The 25,627-nt window shown below is 37.7% G+C and overlaps 2 protein-coding genes across 4 annotated transcripts in view; both read right to left on the reverse strand.

Moving 5' to 3' along the window:
• Window positions 1-4,479, reverse strand: part of LOC128913099 (dipeptidyl peptidase 4-like) — a 42,328-nt gene extending 37,849 nt beyond the window's left edge. The window contains exons 1-2 of the mRNA XM_054210136.1: window positions 4,359-4,479; window positions 4,192-4,276 (exon numbers count right to left, since the gene is read on the reverse strand). Coding sequence (XP_054066111.1) covers window positions 4,192-4,276; window positions 4,359-4,364 — 91 coding nt within the window. The 5' untranslated portion in view covers window positions 4,365-4,479. The remainder of the gene's footprint in view (window positions 1-4,191; window positions 4,277-4,358) is intronic.
• Window positions 4,480-10,869: 6,390 nt separating this feature from the next.
• GCG (glucagon) lies at window positions 10,870-22,476 on the reverse strand. 3 transcript variants are annotated; one of them, XM_054209247.1, is made up of 7 exons: window positions 22,399-22,476; window positions 17,394-17,494; window positions 16,839-17,000; window positions 15,963-16,016; window positions 14,231-14,368; window positions 11,932-12,075; window positions 10,870-10,915 (listed from the first exon to the last, which is right to left on the reverse strand). In XM_054209247.1, exons 2-7 carry the CDS (start codon window positions 17,489-17,491, stop codon window positions 10,891-10,893), a joined length of 621 nt encoding a protein of 206 aa, XP_054065222.1. In that variant the 5' UTR covers window positions 17,492-17,494; window positions 22,399-22,476; the 3' UTR covers window positions 10,870-10,890. The 3 variants fall into 3 exon arrangements, with proteins under 3 accessions (XP_054065222.1, XP_054065221.1, XP_054065223.1); XM_054209246.1 differs by lacking the exon at window positions 22,399-22,476 and having other exon boundaries at window positions 17,394-17,496; XM_054209248.1 differs by lacking the exons at window positions 10,870-10,915; window positions 11,932-12,075 and having other exon boundaries at window positions 14,225-14,368.
• Window positions 22,477-25,627: the final 3,151 nt, after the last annotated feature.

Below are 25,627 nucleotides of genomic sequence, written 5' to 3' on the forward strand. Positions count from 1 at the left end.
AATTTTTGAATCTAGATTCAAAGAGATTCCAATTCTACTTCAAAGATAATTTCTGACACATAGATTTAAGTTCCCTTACAGATTTTCTAGCTTTCTCCCTAAATACCCTTAAATGTAATGCCTTTCAGAAACTGCAATAATAGAGGACCCCTTATTCCCAAGAAAACCGTGACAAATCACAGCTGCCATAGTCATTCATCTTGTGGCACAGGCCTTCAAATTGGAGTGCTGTGTATCAGCCAGAAGTCTCTCTGTATTTTAAACATACTGTTCAGTTGCAAGCAGGGTGTTGACATTGGCAATAGATACTCCTCCACACCACCCAGTCACAAAATTGCTTACTTCAGGACAGAATGCAGATAGCATAAACGGGGGAAGACTGTAGATAACGACCATCCCCAACAGAACAATGATAAGAGCTATTTGGAGACTTTTCTTCTCTTTTCTTTTCAGTTATACATTAACACGGCTGTAAGGAACATCTGCAGCCTCACCTCTCTTGAGTCCTTGAAGCATAAAGCTGTCTCAGCAATCCCGACATTCTTCGACTTCAAATCCAGGATGACAACATGAACTTATTGGACTTTTGCTGCCAGTAACCTTTATCTCTATTTATGGTAGCTTTCTACCAGCCACCAGTAATACCCAACACATCAGTCAGGCATCAGACTCACAGAGTACCCTCAGGTACCTTAAGGTCATTAACCCTCAGCACCTGCTGTGCTTTGCCAACCTCTTCTAGGCACATTTCTATCAAAAGACCACAGAAGCCCACGCATACTATCATCTAATCATGACAGTGACGAGCCTTCTCATTTAGTGAATATCTCGCCATTAGAGAATTCGACCTCTGGGTGAAGGAACCTGGTTTGTGACTTGACAGTTGTATAGGACCCCCCCACTATAAGGCTGTTTATGAGTTGCTCACAGCAGCAGAATGATACTAGGTATTGCACCGTCTCCTTTCTGCTCTCAGCATTGGCTACCCTTCCTCTCACTCCTGGTCTTCCTGCCCAGCTGGCCATAACAAGAGCTGCTGCTCGAGAAGGGGTTATGGTGTATGGCCGCTGGATGCTTCCATCTGCCTTTTGCATGGGAAGTTACATGAGAAAAAAATGGGAGACGCGTAAATAAATGGATAGGTGAATCAGGAGCAGACAAGAGCACAATTTTTTAGAAAACACTCATGCTTTACAGGTAACCGCTTGCTACTGTAGTCACCTCTTGAACAGCTCCTCAAAGCACGACAATGCTTTCATCAACAGACTTCAAATACAACCCCCAAGGCTGTTTTGAGATTAAACTGTTTGATGCAAGTAACCCCATGTGGTTACTAAATACATAATAAGGTGGCAAAATAGGCAGTGGGTATAAACAAAAAGTATCGAATTTTGTACACGGTTCTGGCTGAAGACCCTCAAGGTAAATACTGAAGGGCTGCACCCAAAATTAGGGAACCTTTTTGCAGTCTGCGGTATTTCCTCATGCTAAATGGCTGCAAGAGAAGGAGCAGAAGTTCCACTTGCCAGGACTACAGTCCAGCCAACAAGCCAGAACTCCTCGGGAGTAGCAAAATTTCACAACCTTTCACAGCACTGGAGCCCATTCATCAAACTAATTCTGTGCTGCATGACTACTAAGCTTATGAAACTAAAGTACATTGAGAAGCATGGTGGGGAGAAGAGCAGCAGGCCAAAGGTAAGAAATCCAAACTCAAAATTATCTATGTATATTAATAATCACTGTTTTCACTCTCTGCACAATGCTTGATCCACTGGGATGAAATAAAGACTTGACTGCAATTACAATGACTTTTATCAGAACAGACTTTCATTTCACATAGTCACAGTCACGTGAGCTGCTCTTCCTCCCCACCGCCCCTCCATTTTGCCACCTTTCATTTTGTACTCAGTCCAGCACCCGTGCTGTCCCAGGAGGCACCCTCAGCTGACTCGCATGCCCTGAGGTCATTCATAAAAGCCATATAGTCAAATTGTTAGTGATTAAGTGCTCTAATCTACAAAGGGGTAATTATAAGTGCACCACCTGTACACTCTCACCTAACAGAAAACATTTGTTTAGCACCCTTCAGTCAAAAATTAAAAAGCACCCTGCAGTTCCTGAACTATAATAGCCACAGTTGTTATTCAGATGTTACTGCTGGCCTGATTTGGGAAGAGACAGGAATTGAAGTTTTTGAACTGAGACCTCTCCATATCAGTCCTTATTTTCTCCAGAGGGACGTCGTGAACTACCTGGCTGTGCTAGGTAATTTCCCATGCATGAATGCGAGCCAACAGGAAAAAGGATGACACATTGCCCTTACTCTTTTACAAGTAAAATGATGCAAACCAAGGCTGACAGCATGGTGATATTCTGTATGTCATCCAACAGAAGCCTTTCTTTAAAGTAAAATCTATTTACTATATACTCAGTGACTGATTCTAAATTGCAAGCACTTCTCCAGCAAAAGGATTCCTATGCTACAATTCATGAAAGAAGAAACCCCATTTGATCTTCAGTAAGACACAGCATCAGCATTAAGGCAGACAGGCACCAACTCTTCAGCAGAGCTCAGGCCTGGATGCTGAATTCTTTCACTAGGTGTTATGCCCGTACACATTCATCTGATAAGCTATCATAGAATCATAGAATTGCCTAGGTTTGAAGGGACCTTTCAGATCACCTAGTCCAACCACCAACCTAACTCTGACAAAAAACATCACTAAACCATATGTCTAAGCACTGTGCCTACCCATCTTTTAAATACCTCCAGGGATGGTGACTCAACCACTTCCCTGGGCAGCCTGTTCCAATGCTTAATAACCCTTTCAGTGTCCAAATTTTTCCTAATATCCAGTCTAAACCTCCCCGGTGCAACTTGAGGCCGTTTCCTCTTGTTCTGTCGCCTGTTACTTGGGAGAAGAGACCGACCCCCACCTCGCTACAACCTCCTTTCAGGTAGTTGTAGAGAGCGATGAGGTCTCCCCTCAGCCTCCTTTTCTCCAGGTTGAACAACCCCAGCTCCCTCAGCCGCTCCTCATGATACTTATTCTCCAGACCCCTCACCAGTTTCTTTGCCCTTCTCTGGACCCGCTCCAGCACCTCAACGTCTTTTTTGTGGTGAGGGGCCCAAAACTGGACCCAGCACTCTAGGTGGGACCCTTTCGCGTGCTCTTCCCAACTTCTGAAACAAACAGTATTTTCTGTCATCTCAAAAATCTGCTTTTTTGAGATAAGTGGCAAAAAGCTGCCCAAAAATAACAGAAAAGAGAGTCAGCATCCACCGATGCAAGTCTTAGTCCTGAAGGTATGTAATTCAGATATGTGGACTGTGATATTACAAAAAAAAGTTTAATGTAGATTATGCCTTATGAACCCTAGAGACACAAGCATTGCCTCTTTAATTGATGTACAAAACACCAGACCCTTTCTGTGCACACAAGCAATTGCTGTGTTCATTTCTGAACACATTGTGAAGATCAACATACACGTCTTCACACTTCTGGCGTGCACCTCACAAAGAGAAGACCAGCAAAGGTCTAGCCTAGAAAACACTTTGTTTCCTTAGATTTTGCAGTGCTGAGTATCACAGCTGCTCAGCTGTTAATCGTAAGAACACAAATAGAGAGATTAACCTGCAGCTCTGTCCTACCAGCTGGAAGCAATGCATTGCTTGATGAGGATTTAATCTGTTTCACATTAACGTCCAGTGCTACAATGACAACCTGGGAAGCACAAACCCATCAGAGTCCAAAAATGCATTCCAAATCTTTTCCTACTTTTCTGCCCTCTGTAACTGTGCTGGGTATATAACTTCACTCAATAACGTGAACAAAAGTTGTGCAAACAAAGCAAATTAGAGGGAAAACAATCTTATGTCTTCAATACACACTAGAAAATTGCTTAAGTGGCATTTTGCTACTGGTTCTACAGCCTTCAGCTGCAATAGGAAAGGAAAATGTCGAAAACGATAATGCTTATAACTAGGATTTTCTCAGTTCACATGGGACTTTTTAACTTGCCCCCATCCTCCCAGGTGAGACACCTTCTTGACGAAGTTCCTTCCCGTTTTCCAGGAGCTCCAGCTCTATCAACCGGGTTTCCTAAAGCACAAACTTTCCGCAAACCCCCCCCCCTTCCCCCCCGTCCCGCTGCGGAGGGCAGCCCCCCCCCCCCCCGCGGACTTACCGCCGGTGAGCAGAGCCAGGGGCACGGCGATGACCGTGACGACGACGGCGACCCCCAGGATGCCCAGCAGCCACTTCACGAAGGTCTGCAAGGAAAGTCTCGTCAGCCGGCAGTCCACCCACCCACCCACCCACCCGCTCACCAGCCCCCGGCTGTCCCTAACCCACCTTCATGGCGCGGCGGAGCGGGGCGCGGCGGGCGGGCGCTGGGTCGGTGCCGCTGGGCGGGCGGCAGGAGCGGAGCGCGGCGGGCGGCTCTGCGAGGCTGCCGCTGGCCTCAGGGGCTTTCCCGTGAGCGGCGGGGCGGGGGGTCCGGGGGCGGCTGCCGCTTGCAGGAAGCAAGTCCCGCCAGGCAGCGGGGGGTTGTGCAAGATCGCGGTTTTCCTGCTGGCTTTGCAGCTTCGCGTAGTGGTGGTGGTTGGTTTTTTTTTTTTTCTTTTCTTTTTTTTTTTTTTTCTTGAGCTGCGGTTTCCCTTTTAGTTCAATGAGTTGGAGCGCGGTGACATGGCTGTACGTTAAAGGAGAGGGACCTTTGACACTGAAAGGGTTTCTGTAGGAAATCTGATAAGGGCCACACGGAGGCCCCGGAGGTGAAATGCCTCCAAACGCTAATGGCAAAGCTCCGAAGGCTTTGATAACGCCAGCGTTTCTTGTAAAGTTTCTGCTCTTTGAACTTCTTTCTCTGGCAATCAAGTCATGGAAAGACTGATAAAATTGCAGGAAGGGCTTGTATTTATTTCTTTGGCACTGGTTCTTGGCATAGAAGAGAGATGGATGTGTAAGTCTGCAAAATGGAATTTTAAATTAAGACCAGAAAATGGAAGTATAGGATAAAAGTTTAAAATTTAGCTCTGAAGATCACGTTCTTCAGAGCTTATCACATCAAACAATTCTATTTCCAAGGAGAATTTTGAGTATGTGTTGAGATAGTAGGACTAATTGGTGGAAAAGACCTGTAAATCAAAACTATAAAGTATTTGATAAAAAGCAGAGCATCACCAAGTAGTCAGAAAGCTGGGGGAATTTCTGAGATTATTTTAAGAGAAAAATTCTAGCCTCAAGAAAGTAATTACTGAGTGGTGTGGTTTGTGCTTTTGGTTTGGTCCATCTTAGCTTTTTTCCCCTCTATTTGCAGAACACCAGCAGTTGTAAGAGGGATGTTGGTAATTTACAACTTGAGAAATGGAGCACAAAAATTATGCGATCCACTGAAGCAAGAGGAAGAGACTTGAAGCCAAGGGAGACAGCAAATGTTCTTAGTCTTGCCTTCAGAATACTTGTCAGAGCTTTCAGCAAAGTTGTGCTGCTTGTTCCTTCATTCCACTTCTGCAGATTGAGCACAGCATTTAGTATTTTGCTGCTGTTTCTTAAGTAATCTGTATCTGGAAGTGGATTGGTAACTTTTATGATAAAATATATGTCATATGCAGAATACCATTACTGTGCCCTGACAGTGGTTCCGTGCAAGTTTACAATGGAGGATCTAACGTGCTGCAAATTCACAACTTGCTTAACACTAATTTCTGTGTATAGGTAAGTCCACTTTTATAAAGTAAAATCACAGTGAAATGGCAATCTTTTACATTAGTTTTGAAACTAGCATCCTATATACGGTGAGATACGTGACCAGAGTTTCAGAATGTCTTAAAGTTTCACTTAAATATCAAACTGTGCACTCGCTCATTTTACCAACAACAATAAAAAACAACAACAAAAAACCCCCATCCCTAGGGTGAATTTTCCTTTTCCCAGTGAATAGGAATCACAGCATACATATAATTCAGCCAATCTGTGCTTTGTTTTCTAAACATTTAAGTAGTGATCATCACTGTATCTCAAAGTATAGTACAGTCAAATTATAATCTCAGTCCTGTGATAAAATGTACCTCAATGTTACCAAGCTTTTCATAGCCAAATTGCAGTTTAATAATTTTTTGCGAGATTATCAGCGAGGTTTTAATGCTTCTCAATGGTTAATTCTAAGAAGACAAGAAGACCTACGCTGACAAAGGATATACCTAGCTTCTGCTAGTTTTAGTGGATACACAATTTTAAGTACCTCTGGAAATCTGGATTAATGTATCTAGACTAAAATGTCTAATAATCTACAGTGCCTCTGACTCTGGTCATGGGGCCTGGTTCTGTACTCAGAACCACCTGAATGATCCAGTAAGAGTCAATATAGCAGAATGTATTTTCCATTTAGTTGCGATAGTTCCTAGCAGTGATTCTCTACACCTTTGAAAAATCTCAGGTTCCTCGTGTCTGATCAAAATACTCATGGTCCCAAAAATGATTGTAATGGTTTTGCTTCTGGTGCTCTGTCACGATCTGTTTTGTGATAGCCTGAGACTTAAAAAGTTGCTCCAGCTAAGTATTTCAAATTACTTGATACCATGGTGTTCTTTTGCAAACAGGTATGTATTAGTATGATGCCAAGAGATTAAAGTGGCTGCTACACAATAAAATTTGAGAAGCCATAGCTGTTCATCATAGTGTATGCTGAACACAAAAGTTCTCAGAAACAAGTTAAATGATTAAGAAGAGCTACTTACTAGAAAGAACCAAACCACAGCTTTCAGCCTGAAGGTTGACTTTCGCAAACGCTTGGTGGACCTACCAGGTGTGATGTCTCCTTCAGACTTCTAGCCTCAGTGAAACTCAAGACTTTGTTATAAGTCTATTTATATATTTTAGTCTTTCCTCCGGAAATATTTGGAGAAGTCAAACAGGAAAAATGGAAAACACAAGGTCTCTCTGCAGAACAAAAAAAAATAAATTGTTTGTGACTAAAATGTATACAGTCAACTTTACAGGTGCAATAATGTGTTCCAGATGTCTCAGTGTGTGGTGATGGGAGACAAAATACGTGCTGGAGAAAGTTTTTTACTGGTAGAGTGGCTCGCTTCCAATGTGCTGCGAGGAAGAGAAGGCAAAAGTGCTATTAGAACTGAGGAGGGTTCAAGTTCTACTTGACTAAGTGTGTCTTTTGATACTAAATATATTAGTATCTGGTTTTTTTCAGAAATAACTTCTCTTTGTTTCTTTGCATTTTGAGGCTCAAATGACATAAGGACAGTTTTGTAATTCATCATTACACTGGTTCTGTTTGAGAGGATTGTGAAGAGAATCTTAACAGTAAATCAGGAAGGCAAATGAGAAAAAAACCCACCTGTTTTCTGTGGTTATGTCATCGGGACAACCATTTCAATGTGGCCAGTAGCAGCTGTCATTCGGTTCTTTCAAGTTTATATATTTTTCTTTATAAAATGAAATTAATTTCCTGGCAATGTAAGATTCTTTCCACACGTCCTCAGAGCACAGTTGAACGGTTAGAGTATCTCAGGTTTCTCTTCATTTTTGTTGTATTAATTCCAATTAGTTGTCTTGTTTTGCTTAAATATGCTTTCTTTTCCAGATACTTAGTAAACAGGGGGGAAGAGGAAGGATCCTGCACACCCAGCATATAAACTAGAGTTAATGAAGGCAATAATAACGGGAGCACTTTTTAATATAAGGCCACCTGGAAGTTCTAGGCAGCACATGTGCAGATACACAGAGGACTCTAGATACACACATGAGTTCATGGAATATGGAATTGTAGAAGGTGCACATACACAATACAGTCAAAACATCTGGGCCAGTGGTACTGTTTTCATACAACTTGAAGGTATAAGGTTCAGTTTTCTAGTAGGGTGAAGAGGTCAGCATGGAGTGAATGAAAACAATAAAATAATTGTTTATGCACCATAAACTGCATCTATGATACATTTACAATATATTTCAAATAAAATGGGACCCATACGCTAACTTTTTTGTAAACTTAAAACTCACATCAGGTGCAGAGGGGCATCACAGCAGTGCCATCTTCTATAGCATGCCGCTCAAGGCCCCTCACACACACCAGGGCATGTGATTTTAATAAGCTGAACACAGTTTGGGTCCTTGACTCAAAGGACAATTAATGTTTGTGAGAGTGAATGAGGGCGTAGCCCTGTAGGTAATGCTGAAACATGCTCCTGAGCATGGTTCCCTTAAGCAGTTCCACTTCCCTTCCTTTAATTGCTGAGAGCAAATTGAAGCCCCCTTATGCAAGCAGGCAATGCAGTCAACATAATAACTGATAGCTGTTGCTCCATTGCCTGAAGACTTTGAAAACCATCTATTATTTAAAAGGAATCTTCAGGCCACTCTGTTCCTAAATTTCTCTAACAATGTACCGCTCACAGCATGTAAGGCCTAGAATTATCCCTCTCCCTTTCTAGAGTACAAAATTAAGATTAAAACATAAATAGCAATTCTCTCTAGGCTTGAATGTGGTAGCTGTTTTGCCATCTCTCAGCCTGCAGACATGGGTAGCTATTGTCCAGTAAAGATACTTTTAGAAAAGTGACTGCTGCTTATTTCTCCCTGTGTTTGTACCATTCACTGAATTTCGTCTAGCTTGTATAAAAAATACCCAGCACATACCTCATTTTTGATCCCATATAGACTTACTCTGTGATTTCAGGATATGTAAGTCCTAGCCCTGTTGAGCTAAAACACATGTTTGGAACTTCTGGAACATGCTCAACTTCATCTGACTTCTCAAGAAAGGGTGTCTTTTGAGTCATGCTCTAGATTGGGACTCAAAAAATTGGAGATTAAATATTTTTTCTGTGTTCCAGACAAGCTGCATAACTTTGAGAAAATAATTTATACCCCTCTGTTCCTAAAAGCATATAATTTGTAAAAATGTGGGAAAACAGTATTTTCATAGCTGACAAAGCCATCATCAGGAGGTGCTCAAATACGCTGCTGACAGACACCACAGGAAAATGGATTTGTAACTTAGGAATCCTGTCCGTCAGAGCACTAAGTAGTGTGCATAGTGGAATAAAACATTTTAAAGACAGTTGCTCGGTCTATGGAAATAGAAGAGTTAACTATTTGTACAGTTTCAGCCTGGACCCTATGGATCCAACTGTGTGTAATTGAATCTTTATCAGTTCCAGAAACTCTTGGAACCAAACCACTGTGTACAAATGGGATTAAATAAACAACAAATATGTATACATGCCTTTTCCTCCCCTTTTTTAAATCTCCAGTGGTATTTTGGATGCTACGATGGATTTTTTTAGTGCAAGATTCTATTGAGTTTAATTGTTTAAAGTGTTATGTTAGAAAAGCTCTCTGTTGCTGTCAGTAAGCTTTTCTAGATGCCAAGTTGGGTATGGTCAGTCGTCCTGATATGAAATTACAGATATTGGTTCCTGTAGCACTTTGGGAGGACAATCTAATCTTATTTTTCCAGAAATTCTAGACTGTCAGTGAAAGTTTCAGATGCCTTTAAAAAACAAATGAGACACAAAACAATACTAATTATTCCTAGCAAAAGTTATAGATTCTAATTCCAATTCAACAATGCTCCTGCTTCATATTGACTTCTGCTAGATATTTGTTAAGCCTCTTGGCTTTCTCTTTAACTGCGTGCCCTTTTAATACAGATACCTGGCTTATTGCTATTATAGCAAGGGGAGGAATGGGGGTTTGGGGAGTCATCAGAAGAAAGAGGTACACCTGAAGCTATTTGAGAGCTGCAGCTAATACCATACCTAGAAAAACATGCCTTGGTCAGCTGAGAGTATAATAGTTTGGATTGCTAGAAACACTGCCATCTGCAAGCAAAATTTTCTGTCACCATAATGCAGAAGGCACAACTTCCTGAAATGGCAGTTGTGCTTGTAAGTTATAGTACCACGTTGGTAAATGCAGGAGATGATGGACAAAGCAGTTCTCAGAGGAAGAAGGAAGAAAAGAATACAACACAGATTAGAGTGACCCTAGGGCCATTTAAGTTGGCTTTACTTGGCAATCTTATAAAATTAGAAGAAATTATGTGGCAGTTTCCACTACTAGTGGAGTATGCTGCACTTAGTATTTTGCAAAGCTGTCGTCCTGCTTTTGCTGAGAAACAAGAATTCATGCTAATGAAGAATACTTGTCTGTTCAGTCTTGTTTCCCCTCTAGCTTCATCTTACGTGATTTCAACTAAAGATAATTCAAAGTTCACACATCTCTTTTCCGAGAATCATTATGGAGAAAATGGGACAAAACTAAATGTTGAGTTTGTGTTCATTCCAAACAAACCACTTCCACAATCTCAGTGACACTAAAATATTAGAATAAAATGAAATGGCGTGCAAAGAGGCACAAGGGTTATACACATGAAAAGTCAACAGAAAAGAAGCTTGAAAAAATTTATTTAAGGCTACCATTTAATATCCTTAAAGCTTAGCCTTTTTATAACAAAGGTTTTAAGAGGGATATTCACTTCTCAGGCATTTGTAACTGCCAGCCCCTTACAAATAATACATATAATTAGTGATTGAATCCTTTGTGTGTAGCAGTCAACTTTTTAGAAAAATAATTTTATCATTAAATATAAATGGAGTTACTCCAGTCTTAATAAATGGAAAATATGAAGATATGGAACTTTCATAGTCTTAAAGCTGTTAAGGTAACCATCCCTTAGACAATAAGTTTTCCATATATAAACCTTTGGCAACACTAAACTATAGTACAATTATTTCCTGGCATGCACGGTGACATAGCTTTGTTACACCCAATGTAAATGACAGAATACAGATTTCAGAATCTCTTAATAACTGGCAGTTGATGCAATGAAGATCTTCATCTATCCCATTTTTATTCTGCATTTTTACTGGTATTCTTCCAAAAGGTCCCTGGAAAAAAAAGCAGCAGAAATTAGGACATATTATAAATCTCCCAAGATTTATGAAATATGTGTGGAACATATTTTTTCTGTTAAAGAGTTAGCAGATGTTAGTTCCACAGACCCCTCAATGCCTCTCTCTAATAACAAATTGAAAACAAGTATTCCTAAAGGAAAAACTCTTGAATAGTTTCTGATATATTCTTTTCCTAAATTGTTTGTTTCAACGCTGAGCTGCAAACACAAAATATTAAAATGTTAATAAAAACTGTATTTTAACTGTAGCTTCTGAATTTTTTGAGACATTATTGGTTGTTTCAGATTTCCAAGATCAACTAGTTGTTTTGGGTGCTTCAATAGTCAAAAGACTAAACGTAATTAATTTTTACAGAGTGCATATCCAACATTTTAAAAAATCTGGCCACTCACATGTGCCTTGTGTTGGCATTTTGTTGATGTTAATGTTAACAAGTAATTCTTAAATATTAACCTGTTCACAGAGCTCAGATAGAAAATGTTGCTTTTCCAACAGCATTTGCATATATAAATGCAAACTAAAGCGGGGTTCTTAAATAGTTAGCCATCAGGAACTCAGATTACAGTACCCTATTCCCTTAATGACAAGCCACAGTTTAAGGCAGTGTTTTATATCATGATCTTTAAAGATTTATCAATTTGGTGTAATTTTACCAATATTTCTGATTTTATAATGCCCATGCAAAGGAGAGTTTTATTTTTCAGTAATTCAATATGACCTTACTTCTTGTTACATTCAGTGGTGAAACACTCCTCAAGTCAAATAGGAAACTATTAAATGGGTTCATAGCTGATGCAAAACACAAATGATATTTGGAATGAGTTCTGTTTAGTGTCTGCTTCTTGTTCACCACTGTCTGTAATAAAGTTTCTAATACAGTTACAGATATGTCAATAGTTAAGAGAAAAATTAGCAGTGTTTTGCCTATGTGTGACAAATACATTTAAACCCCCAGTATATTAAGAATAAGACAATCCAAATTCAGGCACCTTTGGGTAACTTTGGTGTTAATCAGCCATTTTAGGAACTCTTTGGCAGCCATGTCATCAAGGACTTTGTTGATATCACTTGTGAAAGTGCCATCTGCATGTCTTCGGCCCATTTCTTCAGCCACAAGAGCTTTTTCTGGGAAACTTCAAAGGGAAGAAATTATCAAACAATTTGCAGATCAAAATAAACCATTTAAAAGGGCTTCATTATAGGATTCTAATACACCGGACATTTCCTGTGATTTTAAGGAGTTAAGGGGTTGAGCCTGATGTTATGGCTCAGTACAGCACGACACATCAGAACATCTTTTGAGGCATTATTTTAACAACAGAATAAAGCATGTAAGTCTCCCGTTACCAGATGAGGACTGTTCTTTCAGGTGAGTCTAAATTCCTCTCTAGCATTTTTTGGAAAAGCCATAGATGCAAAACCATATCTGGTCTGCAGTGTCTATGCCAAGTAGACCAGGCATCAGTAAAACAAACAGTAGATTTACTAAGAATCGTTATTTAAGAAATATCATTACTAAAACATTATGGTCAAATTTTCATACATTTTTTTTCCATTTTAATTGGACTTAAGTCCTAGTTATATACTTACAATTATATTGCATAAGTATTTAGATATTAAGAACAGCAACTTTTTGGGGGGGTTAAAATAACTCGATTACAACACCTGTATAGAATCTATGTGCTTGTTTGCTGTACTATATATTTGGAATCAGATCCTGATTCTTGCTCTGTCCTTTTTTGACTGCTGGAAAACCATTATGCTCAGGGCCTGATTTAGAAAACTTTCATTTCTCATTTCATCTCATCAAATATCGGAAGATTTTAATGGGTTCCATTAAGGTGTGCTGATGCTGAAGCACACTGTGCTCTGGGACCAATGACAGGTAGACTGGTTCTTTTCATGCAATAATTTCAGGGAAGGCTATATACAAGTTTAACCGCAAATAATACTAACTATTGGGAAGCAGAAGGTTGGTCTATGTTTAATTGTCCATCTAGGTTTCTAATCTCAGTTCCTCACAGCTAGGTTGTAATCTCTCTCTCTTACAAATACTGAAATACCCTATTTCTGTTCATGAAAATAAAAAACATGACAGAAAAACAACTGCAAGTCTGAACATCGCTATGAAGTGGCACTAGCCTTTCCCTTCTCTATATAGCTGACCTCATTTATTTAATTCTGTTTTTTCAGGAAATCATTATTTACAAAATTTATCTATTTAGTCTTCCTTGACTACAACACACAGTCTTGTCTTACATATTATATTTTATTGTTATTGTTATTTATTATTTTTATATAGTGCGAGAGACTTACATAGTACTTTACATCTGTTAGAATATATAATTAAAGGAGAAACTGAAATCCCTGCCCCGAAGAGCTTACAGTCAAAAGGCACAAATAAATACAGAATGGTTAAAAGGGGGGGAGTGGCATGTGCATGGGGTAGCTCCTACCCATGCAGAGTTAGAAATATGATGAGACAGAAGGTGCCTGCAGGAGATTGAAGGTAAGGCCATTCTAAGTGTAAGACTATACTGAAAAGAGATGTCATGAGTGAGTAGATGAAGTGAATAGGCTTGAGAAATCTGCAATGAGTATGTGGAGAACAAGATATTAATGAAAGAAATCAGAGACATAGGTAGGTCGGAATTGTGGAGCACTGTGTCCAGGACACTGTGAACCATTGCAAAAGAAGTAGAGGTGTCTTAAAAAGGAAAATAAGTCATAGTTGTAGGAAATTATAGTTATTTTTACAGCAGCAACTTGAGGAGACTTTGTGGAGCATAGGAAGAGGAAAAGAAGTCATCAGTTACTGCTGAGAATGATCACCAGCGTATGGAGTACAGCCAATGACATTGGTAAAAACCTAACCTTGTAAAGATTGCAGAGGAAAAGATTGACAGTGAAGGGAAAAAAAGATAAAGTAATTTAAGATGACACTGACTTGAATCATCTCAATGATAGTTAAGGAGACTGTAAGCAATGTTATGTGAAGGGGCAAAGGTGGTAGGTAGAGGAAGGTCTGGTTTAGTTTTAGATATGTTGACCTTAGCTATAACTTGACCTTTTAGGGTGTAACAACATACTGAACAGGTTTGTTTTAATCTGTATTTGAACTTAATAATTTAAAGTGGTAGTCTAACACCCACAGAATATTTTCTATTACAAAAGAAAAACATGAAGTACAGCAAGAATGATCAAAAACACATCAAGGTTTCATCAGACTTGATTTCTAACTCCAAAAGCAAGGCAAAAATCTAATAGTAAGAATGGATGGATTCTTACTCTCTTCTTCCTCGTCCATTCACTAACCAAGCAATGAACTCTTTGGCAGCTTGACCTTCCAAATAAGAGGTGATATCACTGGTGTAGGTGCCTTCAGCGTGTCTCTCGAATTCAGCATGACGCTTGGAGATCGCATTGCTAGAAGAAGAGCAATACTTCTAGGAGCAGACTGCATAAGGACTTTTTTTTTTTTTAACCTTTATTGATTTATATTTCCCACCCACCAGACTATAATTTTTTGTTTTAGGGAGAGGGTTTTTTTTCACATCTCAAATTCCACTTGATATATTTTTTTTCTTGATATTTTTCAGTTCTGAAGGCATTGTCTGTACTACGCAATACAGTTTTGTGCAGAGATGCCTGAACTAGTTTTGAACAAATCAAATCAGGTGCTGAAAGCCAATATAGCTGCATTGGAATGGTCTTTGCTAGATTAATTAGCTATGAACAACAAACTATATTGTATTCTACAGACAGGCTTTTTGTTACCTCTTGTGTTAGCCTAAAAATTTTCATTAAGCCACTCCTTCTACCTTCATCTTCATTATTTCTTAGCCAAACTATTCAGACTTAATTCCTTTTGAATTTACATTTTGAATTGTTTTGTGAACACCCTTTTAAACATCATTCTGACCAAGTGATAATCTTGGAAAAATTTCAAGCCTGATCACCTCCAGCTTAATAGAAAAAAACAATTGCCTCCTTTCTTCCTACACCTCATTGTGCTTCTTTCTCTGATACACCACAAAATTATGTCACAATGGCCCTTAGGAAGGCAAGCTGCACTGACAAGTAGACATATTATGGAATATTTTCCACTAATAAGTTCCCTAGCATTTCTATTTCAGAATTTGCTAATTTCCGCCCAATTTTCAGGGCCTCTAGCTCTTTCTATTACTTTTTATCTTCTTGGGATTTCACCATTCCTTCTAATTTAGTACCATCTGCACTTTTCATCAGCATGCTAACTAGAGTTGTTTGGAACATTTTTAATGAAACATTAATTTTGTTGAGATATGCTGTTTCAATTAAGCTGATACATTATTACAGATTTTTTAGTCATATTGACGTGTTTTGCTTGCAAGGATCTTTGTGATCCGGGCTATCCTCTTTGGAATTTCTGACAAAAGGAATATAGGTATTTCAATCTGTTTTGCAGTAACACTTACTGGGTTTTTGTTTTATTTGTTTCAAATTTCCAACTTGCCCAACATCCTCCAAAAACATTGTTAAGAAACAAAATTCTGGCCTCCAGCAGGTCTTGTGTTCTCCTTTCCTGTAATGAGCAGTTTATGTAACGTGGGACTGAGTGCTAGGGCTGAGGATTGTATCGTGTTTTATCAGCTCTCTGCAAATTGGTGCCTGGCCATTTCCCTTTCATTAGTCTTCTCGCTGGTTTTCTTGCTTTATCCTTTTTCTATACCAAGTTTTTCTTTTTATCTTATTCTCTAGTCTCCTTTATTACTGGAAATATCCTTTCTGAAATCTATTCTCATCCTGTTGCATTCCTTGAAGCCATTGCACATAGCTACAGAACACAGGTGCACGAATAAGTAACATAGAGACGTTTCCTCTTTCCTTGTAAAAAGCAGGTGCAAGATAATTTCTTTTGATAGGTATTTCTTGGATTATGGTAACATTGTAAAGAATACTAGTTGTTTTCTTTCTTTCTTGTTTAACAGAAAAGGAACTTGAGCTGTTTTTGAGTGACAAGTTGTGGCAACTAGAATACCTTGAGAGCTGGTCCGGGAATTTGTCATTTTCTTTGTCCTCCTGTCCTTGTTGGCTGTAGTGGAATTCCACAATCATTAGATCGTTATTACCAGTACATTGCAGAGCATGCATAAGCTGATAAGATTTTATTGGTTATTATTTAAATATTATGATAAACAACCATGACTGATAGATGAATATTATAAATAATTTCAGGCTTATGGTTTTAAATTAATACAGTATCTAGAAATTGTTACTTCACACTTTAAAGACTTCCACAGGGATTTAAAAGCATTAATATCATAGATTTTTGGATTCTGTGGTCAGATCTTCACTAGAACTCAGGGCATAGACTTACATGCTTTTACATTATTCTTGCTGTCAGCTTGGTAGCTTGTGTTTAATCAAAGTATAGTTTCAGAAAACATGCCAACTCATGCCTTAACAATATACTTGTGATACTGGTAAAGTATCCAGTGGTCAGGAGAACTTAAAGATTAGCACCCTTTTCACAAATGAAACTTCAGGTCCAGAAACTGATGGCCCAGACCTTTAAATTATATTTACATATCTTATTCCTATTGAACTTAATTCATTCACCGAAACAATCTGTACGAAAGAGGCTGAGACAGTCCTTTTAGATGGCATATCAGGTAATATACTCGATAGAATAATACTACACTTAATTTATTCAAATCCTGTTGGCTGATTTTGCATGTATTCCCCATTTCTAATAACATATTCACATTGTATATAAATTTTCCTTAAGTAATTTACCTATTCAAGAATTATATATGGTCTGTGATGGGAAGCTGAAATCAAGAAACTGAATTCAGCTAGATTTTTGTCTCTTTCTGTATATGAAGATCTATAGCAATGTGAGCAAAAAGCTTACCCATTTCTTTTAGTGCTCATTAACCATTGCACAAAGTCCTGAGCTCGTCTAGTGTCCAAGTACTTGCTGTAATCACTGGTGAATGTGCCTTGTGAGTGACGTTTCACTTCATTCAGCTGTCTAGATTCATCTAATGGTTCAGACTGGGAAGCTTTGAATGATCTGTGAAAAGTTTAAACTCATTAATTGGCAGGGGTTAAGTACATTCTACAGGTGCATTGTCTTTTCTTTTAAAAATACTATTTTATACGCTCACAAAGTAAAAGCAAGTGGCGTATTGATCACTAGCTGCCTAGTAAAATGAATCAACAGATTGGATACTGCACAATTACAAGGTCTTCTTGGATAGCTAAGGCAGCTATTTGTAATCCCAAAAACTTCTCTGCTGTACTTTGCAGTATTAAAAACTTTTGCCAATTCCAATGGTAGATTAAGTAAGTACTGTGTAATAGTATATAAAAAACTATCTTTAAGTCATAATGCATTTTGCTTCAAACTATAAGAAAAAAAAAGTTCAGGCCAAGTGTTTCTAGAAGTTTGATCTAAAGAATTTACCTTGATTTCTCCTCTGTCTCCTGAAGAGGATTTTGCCAGCTGCCTTGAACTATCATTAAAAGGAGCCCAGCAACAAAATAAACACTTTTCATTTTCATTGCCTGTAAAAAACAGAAATAAGGCAACAAAGAAAAATGTAATCATCTTTACATACGTCTGAATCAATTACCTCAAACAGAGACATCCTTAATGCTGATCTAAACTTAAAGATATTGAGACCTTGTGAGGACGAGGTCCGTGTGCAGGAGAGGGAGACTGTATTGCCTTGGGTAGGCATTCAAAAGGCGTAGTCTCTGTTCTAGTCTTTAGGCTCTAGTCTCTATTCTAGAATGCAAGGTGAGCTGAGAGCAACTGCATCCTCACATTCTTCTGTAATAAGAAGATAAAGGTCTGTATCTCCTTTGCGCTGTGTTCTGCTGATGTAAAGCATTAGATCTGTTTCTATAATATTATTTTATTGCAAAACTTGGGTATTGGCATGACTTTTATTTTTTTTCCAGCTCATTCACTAGAGAAAAAACAAAGAAAATCTCTGTCAAGAATACTGTGACATTAGCAGCTCCCCATTCTTTCCTTCTGGCCCTCCATCCTCCTTTTAAGTTTTTTTTTTTTTTTTTTTTTTTTTTTTTGAAATAACAGATATTGCAGCAGTAGACCTCTGGACTTAAATAATGAGATATTAATAGGTGTGACTCCTCAGAAAAAAACAACCACCAAACCACATGCTGGCTTGTGTTCAGTTCATGATGTCATATGTCAAGTTTTGCTTGTTGCACTATTGACATAATACTTTCTTTCTGCTTAAGAGCTTCCATTATGGGGCTATATGGGATATACAAGATATGGAGTATATACCTCATATTAATGGTAATAAACCAAAGCAGAAAATAGTGTCTCACACATGTAATTCTTATTGTTAGAGGTCATCTGTTGGCTTCAAGCATGTAACAGAAATGGGTACATTATTATATGTATCTTCCTCATGCACACTGTAATAACTCGACCAGTCTCATTGAAGTCTCATTGACTTTAATGTGAGATTATTCAGTGTAAACTAGAGTATTAAAATCTGTACAAATGCCAAGCTGTGATTCTCTTACTTGCATTAGTGACTGGTTTGCTCATGCAAGCAGTAGAGTTATAACTTCTAGTGAATAGTCACCATGGGAATAAGGAATTCTCTAATTCCCTAATTATATGTGCTACTATTGTTATTATTTAATGTAGTATTATTAGTCTGTTGACACACAATCCCCTATAGGGCAAACTCTGTTGAACAAAGAAATGCTATTCATTTTAAGCTCACAAAACCCTGTGCAAAAGGGACTTTGAGCAGCTAATGGCTGATAGACTCAAACGTGCTCTGCAGAAACAGGAAATGAGAGGAAATCTACTTACAAAATCAACTAGTATATATTGTTTGTTTTTAATTATTTTGGAGAAGAAAAGGAAATTAATTTAAAATTTGGTTAGATACTTCTGACCTTGACAAAGAATGATATGCCATTCATTCAGTGGCTAAATGCTTATTCATTGAATGATGAATAGTAAATGCTCATTCATTCCAACTTTAAAAATCAGTATGGATCACAATATTAATCTGCTGTAAAGCAACAGAAGTTGCAATGAGTTCACATCAGCAAAATGTCACTGGAAATAATTTCAACATGTACTTGGACTGATACTTGTGTATTTGAAAGAGCCCTTCTGCCATCCGTGACACTTTCCTATGGAAGTTTATGTTACACTCTGAAAAACAAAGGGAGATCGGAAAGATGAGCGCATTGAAGTAAAATGGTAGGCGGCAAAGTAAGACCCAGCCAAAAAACACCCTCCCCACTAAATGTAATCTGCACTGAACTCCAGCTCCACTGGAGGAGTTATTTATTGAAATTCAGTGATTTATAAAATAAGACAGCCTTGAGAAGCCAGGTTAACTTAACTTCAGAACTTTATTCATAACTTAAATTCATAATTTTACAGGAAAGTTCTGAAGGAATGATGCGTAGAGAAGGTGCAGATTATTCTGTTTTGAGATTTAGAGTTGGTACTGCACTGAGCAGTGCAAATGGGGGGCTATATGAACATTTCTGAAAAAGTAAACTCCTGCATCAAAACCTTACTGCTCTAAGACTTGTACTCTGCCCAGCAGATTTTTTTATGAAATATATTTCTTCCATCTATTATAAAAAAACTTATAGCTGGCGATACAAAGCTTAACTGTTGGCAGGCATTTTACCTATGGTTAGGAAGAATATATTGCTTCTGGTACTTTGTGAGTCCTATTTCTTAAGAGAATCTTAATGAATAATATAAATACTTTACTAGAATACCTCAGTGTCAGTATCAAAATATTTAAGTCAATCAAAATCTTAATCAAATCTTAATCAAAACCAGGAAAATAAATTGTGGAATAGAAGATTTTCTGGTGGATTTTACTATTAAGCAGTGGAATTGATTTCCCTCTCTCCACCAGAAGCCACTGCCAGTGATGCTCGTTTTTTCATCAGTGTGTGTGGACAATCTTTTCTGCCTTCTGTAATGTCCTGAGATTGGATTCCTAAACTTGCACATATCCTGCTATAGTAGCAACGAATACCATAGTGGCCATGTAGTCAGTCCTATTATAACCCTGACTATAGCACTGAACTCAGTGTTTCATTTGAAGCTGTAATTTGGTGGTGCAACACTGACACCCAATGTTTATCCAAAAGAATGCATAATTTCACATTTCATAGGCTTCCAACAATGGAACAAAAGCTCTGCCTATTCTTTGGGAGGCAACTCTGCTGTGGTCACAAAAATGGGTTGATTGTAATGTAGTGACCCCAGTGCTAGCTGGTATAGCTGTAAACGAATTAACTTAGACACCAAATAAAGTCTGGATATTGCACAATACGTAAGTAAATTTGCCCTGCTTAATGGTATGCTAGCAATTTGGTATTCTTTTACTTAACCTGAAAAAATAAAAAAGAAAAATATTTTACAGCTGCCTGTACCTTTGTTAAACCATGATACAGATTAGACATAAAACTAAGTCACTGAGGTGGAATGAAAGAAATAGTCTAGTCACTAATCCAGCCTCCTAACAGTAATATCAAACACCAAAAGCTATTATTTTATATAAAACTTGTTAAAAAACACAACAAATTCAAAGCCCCTTGCAGTCACTAAACAGGTTTTCAGTGATTTCAATGTATCTTGGATCTAACTTTTATGCCTCAGTTCTATAGAGCTTTCAGATGTGAAGAGTCCCTGCTTTATGCCTTAAGAATATGTTTAAAGTTAAATGCATGTTTAGCTTCTTTCTAATTTTTTCAGAATCAAAATCTGGGGAGATTACAAAAAAGAAAGATGTATAAATGCAGATTTTTAAAATTAATACAATTTTCAAGTAAGAGAATCCTTATTAATAAAATAAATATTTTCAAAAGTTATTAGGCTTCTTTCAGATAAGTTCTTTAAAAAATTCAGAATCAGTTTTCTTTCTTCAATGTTTAGTACTTGCTATTGGTAACCCAAACTAGCAAGAGCAGTTTTTCACAAATTAAAGAAGCTGCAGTTTTCAAAGAAGAAATTGCTGTTTTATTCTTGGGAATATAAACATGATTTGTAGAGAAAAAGAGATGATTGGCAAAATAATATATTTAGTTTATTCCTGCTAATAAATTCATTTCCCAATCAGAAGAAAGGTTTTATTGCTTTAAGTTATTTAGGTCACCAGCAGATACTGCTAAAACCCATGCAATCTTCTTGTCAAGGTGCAGGAAAAGTAAGGCTAATCTTACACAGAACATTTTTGTTCCTATGCATATTAGACTAATGGAAATATTTTAATTTCTTTCTGATTGGAGATGAAAAACTTGACACATCTCAGTTTGAATCACCAGAAAGTATGTAACAAATATGTCTCTCAAATCTTGGTCAGAAACCTATTTGAATATTATTTCCTCGATCGACCTGATTTTGCTAGTTTTTCCAATATATTTTACTGCAGATGTCTTTTGTACCCTAAGTACAATTTTAACGAGCTTAATTTCATTGAGTTTTCAGAAAAGAATCTTTCAAAAGTCAGATTTGTATCTATTTTCAGTTTAAAAATACAAATTACGGGGTTACAGTAGTAAAAAAGGGAATACTTTCAGACGAAAACGTGTGAATGAATAAAATAGATTTCTACTGACATAAAACTGTTTGCAAATAGCAATTATTTCTAATTATAAATAGATTACTTTTTCAGGTAGATGTACTTTACCTACCACGCTATAATGCCTTGTGGAAAGTTCTGTAAAACATAACAGTTCTAGTGAAAGGAAATCCTTAGTAGGATGGAAGAGTAAATTAAATTTTATACAATAATCACAATTATTATTGAAAGACTTAAATTTTTACCTTTGTGCTATAAAATTTCATTTTCAGATCTTACAGTGATATGAAAATAATAGTTACTTAAGACAAACTAATCTAAATGTAGAGAGTGGCAATCTGTAGGGCAATGGAGTGACAATCTGTCTTGGACAGTTTTAAATCAGTATCTGTATAAACCCACTTAATTTGTTTGCATTCTGTGAATTTAATCCCCGTTGATTCATATTTAGGCAGTATCTATAAGGAGTGAATATTTTTAAACTCATGTTCATTAAATATCTCTAGAGAAGATACTAAAGGAGATAAAAATATAAACATCAATAATTATCTATCTCATATTTAAGTTCTTACTACAAGGCATGTCTTTCATGGTCTCATGGTTAATCTTCCTTCTTTCAATTGTTTCTGGAACCCAAACAGTTGATTTCCCTTTTTCGGATCATCTCTCTAATTCAATACATTAAAAGATTTAAATGATGATTTCATTAACTCCAAACATTAATGAGTATAACCACAGAAGAAAACACCAATTTGCTGAAAGATCCTGCACCTCTATTGCAAACTTTGGGCAACACAATTCAGATCACGCACTCAGCTTTCTCAAACAAATTGTACCGGTAGTTCATATAAATCTTACCTTTTTATACTTTGAAGTGATACGTAGCAGTTGCGGAAAGAGCTGCTACTCTCTCTTCTGGAACTATGGCAAGCCTTGAGGATCCTGAGATCTGCCTAGCTGCCTCTTTTGCAGACTTTTATATATACTGTTCAGCTCTAGTAAGCATTACGAGAGTGCATCATTGCTGACAGTTTCCTTGTTCAACTTAAAAAAAAAAAGTCATCATATTTGCTATTCATTTCATTTGATAATTTTACAAGCAATTTCACACATTCATTCTGCTTACTTTATGACATCAATGCTAACATGGATTTGCAAAAGGAGTGAGGTAGCAATGTCCAAAGAAGTAAATATCAAACAGAAGGGCATTAGGATGACAAACAGTGGGCTAAAGGTGCCTGGGATCAAGGCAGCAATTTCTCCAGATTCTGACTTGCCACATTTAACATTTAGTATTGAGCAAAATCCTAGTCCTGTTGAAATCAAAGCATCAACTTCACTTATCAGTTTTAAACTAAGGCTTACAAATTTAATACATTGTTAACAATAACCAACACAACTCCCCAAAGCCCTTGAATTATACTTCAAGTAATCTTGTGCAAATATAATGAAAATGAAGAGATGTGAAGTACTGCAGTGATGGCTACCCACTATGCCACACTATGTCCTGGTTTACCTCAAACCAAGACAAAAGCCTAGCACAGGTCAAATTTAACAAAAAGATTTGATTACCCTTAGATGTAAAATGCCAACTTTGTAAATTGTACTGTATGAAAATTCATACTCACTTGAGAACTGTATGCCAAACATTCATTATAAACTGATTTTCACACTGCAGCCTACAGATTTATGCAAGATAAGGCTTTTGCTTATGTCTCCATTCCCTACAAGGGAAAACTCCCCAAAAATCAAAACAGATTTGAGCTTTTTAACTGTATGTTCTATGCAACTATTATCAAAGTCCTAAACCATTCAGTAATAGGGTCAATTTTGTAGCTGTGGTGGGGCAGCATTGCCAAAGAATACTATGTTCAGCCATCTGGTGACCACAGGTAGGAGAGACTGACACAAAGCTCGTCACTGGCTCTGGCAGCTGAAAAATCCTGCCAGTCAAGAATATGGGTCTTTTATCCTGTCTATGAAGCAACAAGCGAGATACCTCCCTTCAAGAAATTCCTGGAGAAGTTTTCTTTTACAGACTTTTTCATACATCACAATAATCCTTTGTAAAATGCAGTAGTGTACCAAAAATTAAATATGATTATTACATATGTAAGGTGCCAGGCAGTCCAGAAGAGACATTAAATATGAAGGACTCCATCTTCAGTTTCAGTTCTGCTCAGTAGAGGGAAGGGTCTGGAATCACTGTGGGTATCTCACTGAACATTCATGACAGCCTGTGCTCCGGTCTGGAGTGACCCATGGTCTAATTTGTGGCACAAAGCACACATATTACAGCAAACACCCTTATTTCCCCTAACACTGCTTCGTGAAGCCAGCAAAGAATCTTCCACAGTGAGGTAATTTTCTGCTGGTTTACCACAGCCAGATTGGGATAGCCCATATGACACAATTGAGACAGTGTATAGACTTAATAACCCTGGTGTTAGAGTGGCAAACAAAATATAATGTGTCCTTCCTAGAGCTCTATCCTAAATACCTTGCTGTGGTACCACAGTATGGGTTTAGGGAAACATTAAGTCTCACTACACAATCCACATAATCATTTTAAAATATTTTTTGTTGTTGTTAGTATAATAATATAATTCTCTCTGCTTTTGGATCCATCTACTGAGATTAATTTTTGTCATTTCTAGCTACAGTGCAAGCAACTACTAATGCTGCTGCTGAAAACTTAAGAGCACAGCTTCTGTTCCTTTCATTATTGCCTTCTGTTTGTACCTTCAGTCATTTCTGAGTGCCTCATTTTCCCTTTTTATTGCTCTCCTTTTTAATTAATACTTATTTTCCCCTCTTTTCCCCATGTCCTCTTCCCCATGTCCTCTTTCTTCCTGCTCCTAACTGTATTTTCACATCTATTCAAAATCATGGATTCCCAGTCATTGATTGGCATAGGATATACAAACTTGCATACATATTTATCAAGCTTGGCTTTTCTTTTGTTTGAAACGACCCGAATTACCATCTCCATATACCAGCCTTTCATAGGCAAACAATTGCGTAACGTCTAAGACATGGTGCCAAAGGAGCCAAAATAAGCCTGGAAACAACCTTATACCCCAAATCTACTTATTTTCATTAGAAGTCAATTTTACTGAGATACTTTGTCGTCTCTATCTCAGAATTATGTTTTAATCTACTTTCTATTTAAACATTATAAGCGTTATACGGGGATGCAAAATCACAGTTTAAATGTAAGTAAAAGTCCAGCACTAAGTATTAGAAGGCACTGTCCCTCCATGGAGCTGGTCAGCTTTATGGCTCCTGCAGGAGGAGGCTGCCCAGCCCTGCAGTACCCAGACAGGACAGCAGATGGGGATCAAAGGGCCGTTTAGACCTTTCATACACCACGATGACACGTACACACTTGTTGAAATGGATTGCTACAGACAATTGTCTCACTCCACGTTGAGCTGAAGATACATAGCTTTCTAAACAGGCAATACAGACTGTAAGACAATATCATCTTCTCCAGGAAACAGGCAGTTCCTTTCTTTTTGTTTAGCTCTGTTTATTTTCTTATGTCAGATAAAGTTCCTTGTTTACAGTAGGATGATTTCAGAAAAAAATATATGAGACAGAGCAGCTCAATGCACCGGGTTGGGCAGATTGTTATGCAGGCTATATCAACTAGCGGGTCATCTAGCATCTACAAGGTGACTGATTATTTGCTTTTCAAGTACTACACAGACAATAAAAAGTACAGGAAAGGAGTGAACTGCCATCAAGAGCCGTGCAACCTTCAGTTGCCATAACTGAATCTATAGTAATATGTATGTCAAACAAGAGTTACCAAACAGAAGTAGGTAACTGTAACAAGTGTATGAAACATGCATACGCACTCAGGTTTTTTTCCTCTCACATTGTAAAATAAAACGGTTAGATGGCACCTTTTGGCAAAAGTCAAGGGCAACCTCTCTCTCCTCTATATTATAGTTCACATGAGACAGTAATTCAACTGAGTCAGACTAAGAGACAGAACCTGAAGGTAACCTGCCTTCAGGAAAGTTTCATCTTAATGCTTTTTCATGATTGACTTGGAGTCATTAAAAAATCTATATCTTGG

Source organism: Rissa tridactyla, chromosome 7, assembly GCF_028500815.1.
Source record: "Rissa tridactyla isolate bRisTri1 chromosome 7, bRisTri1.patW.cur.20221130, whole genome shotgun sequence".
Lineage (NCBI taxonomy): Eukaryota > Metazoa > Chordata > Aves > Charadriiformes > Laridae > Rissa > Rissa tridactyla.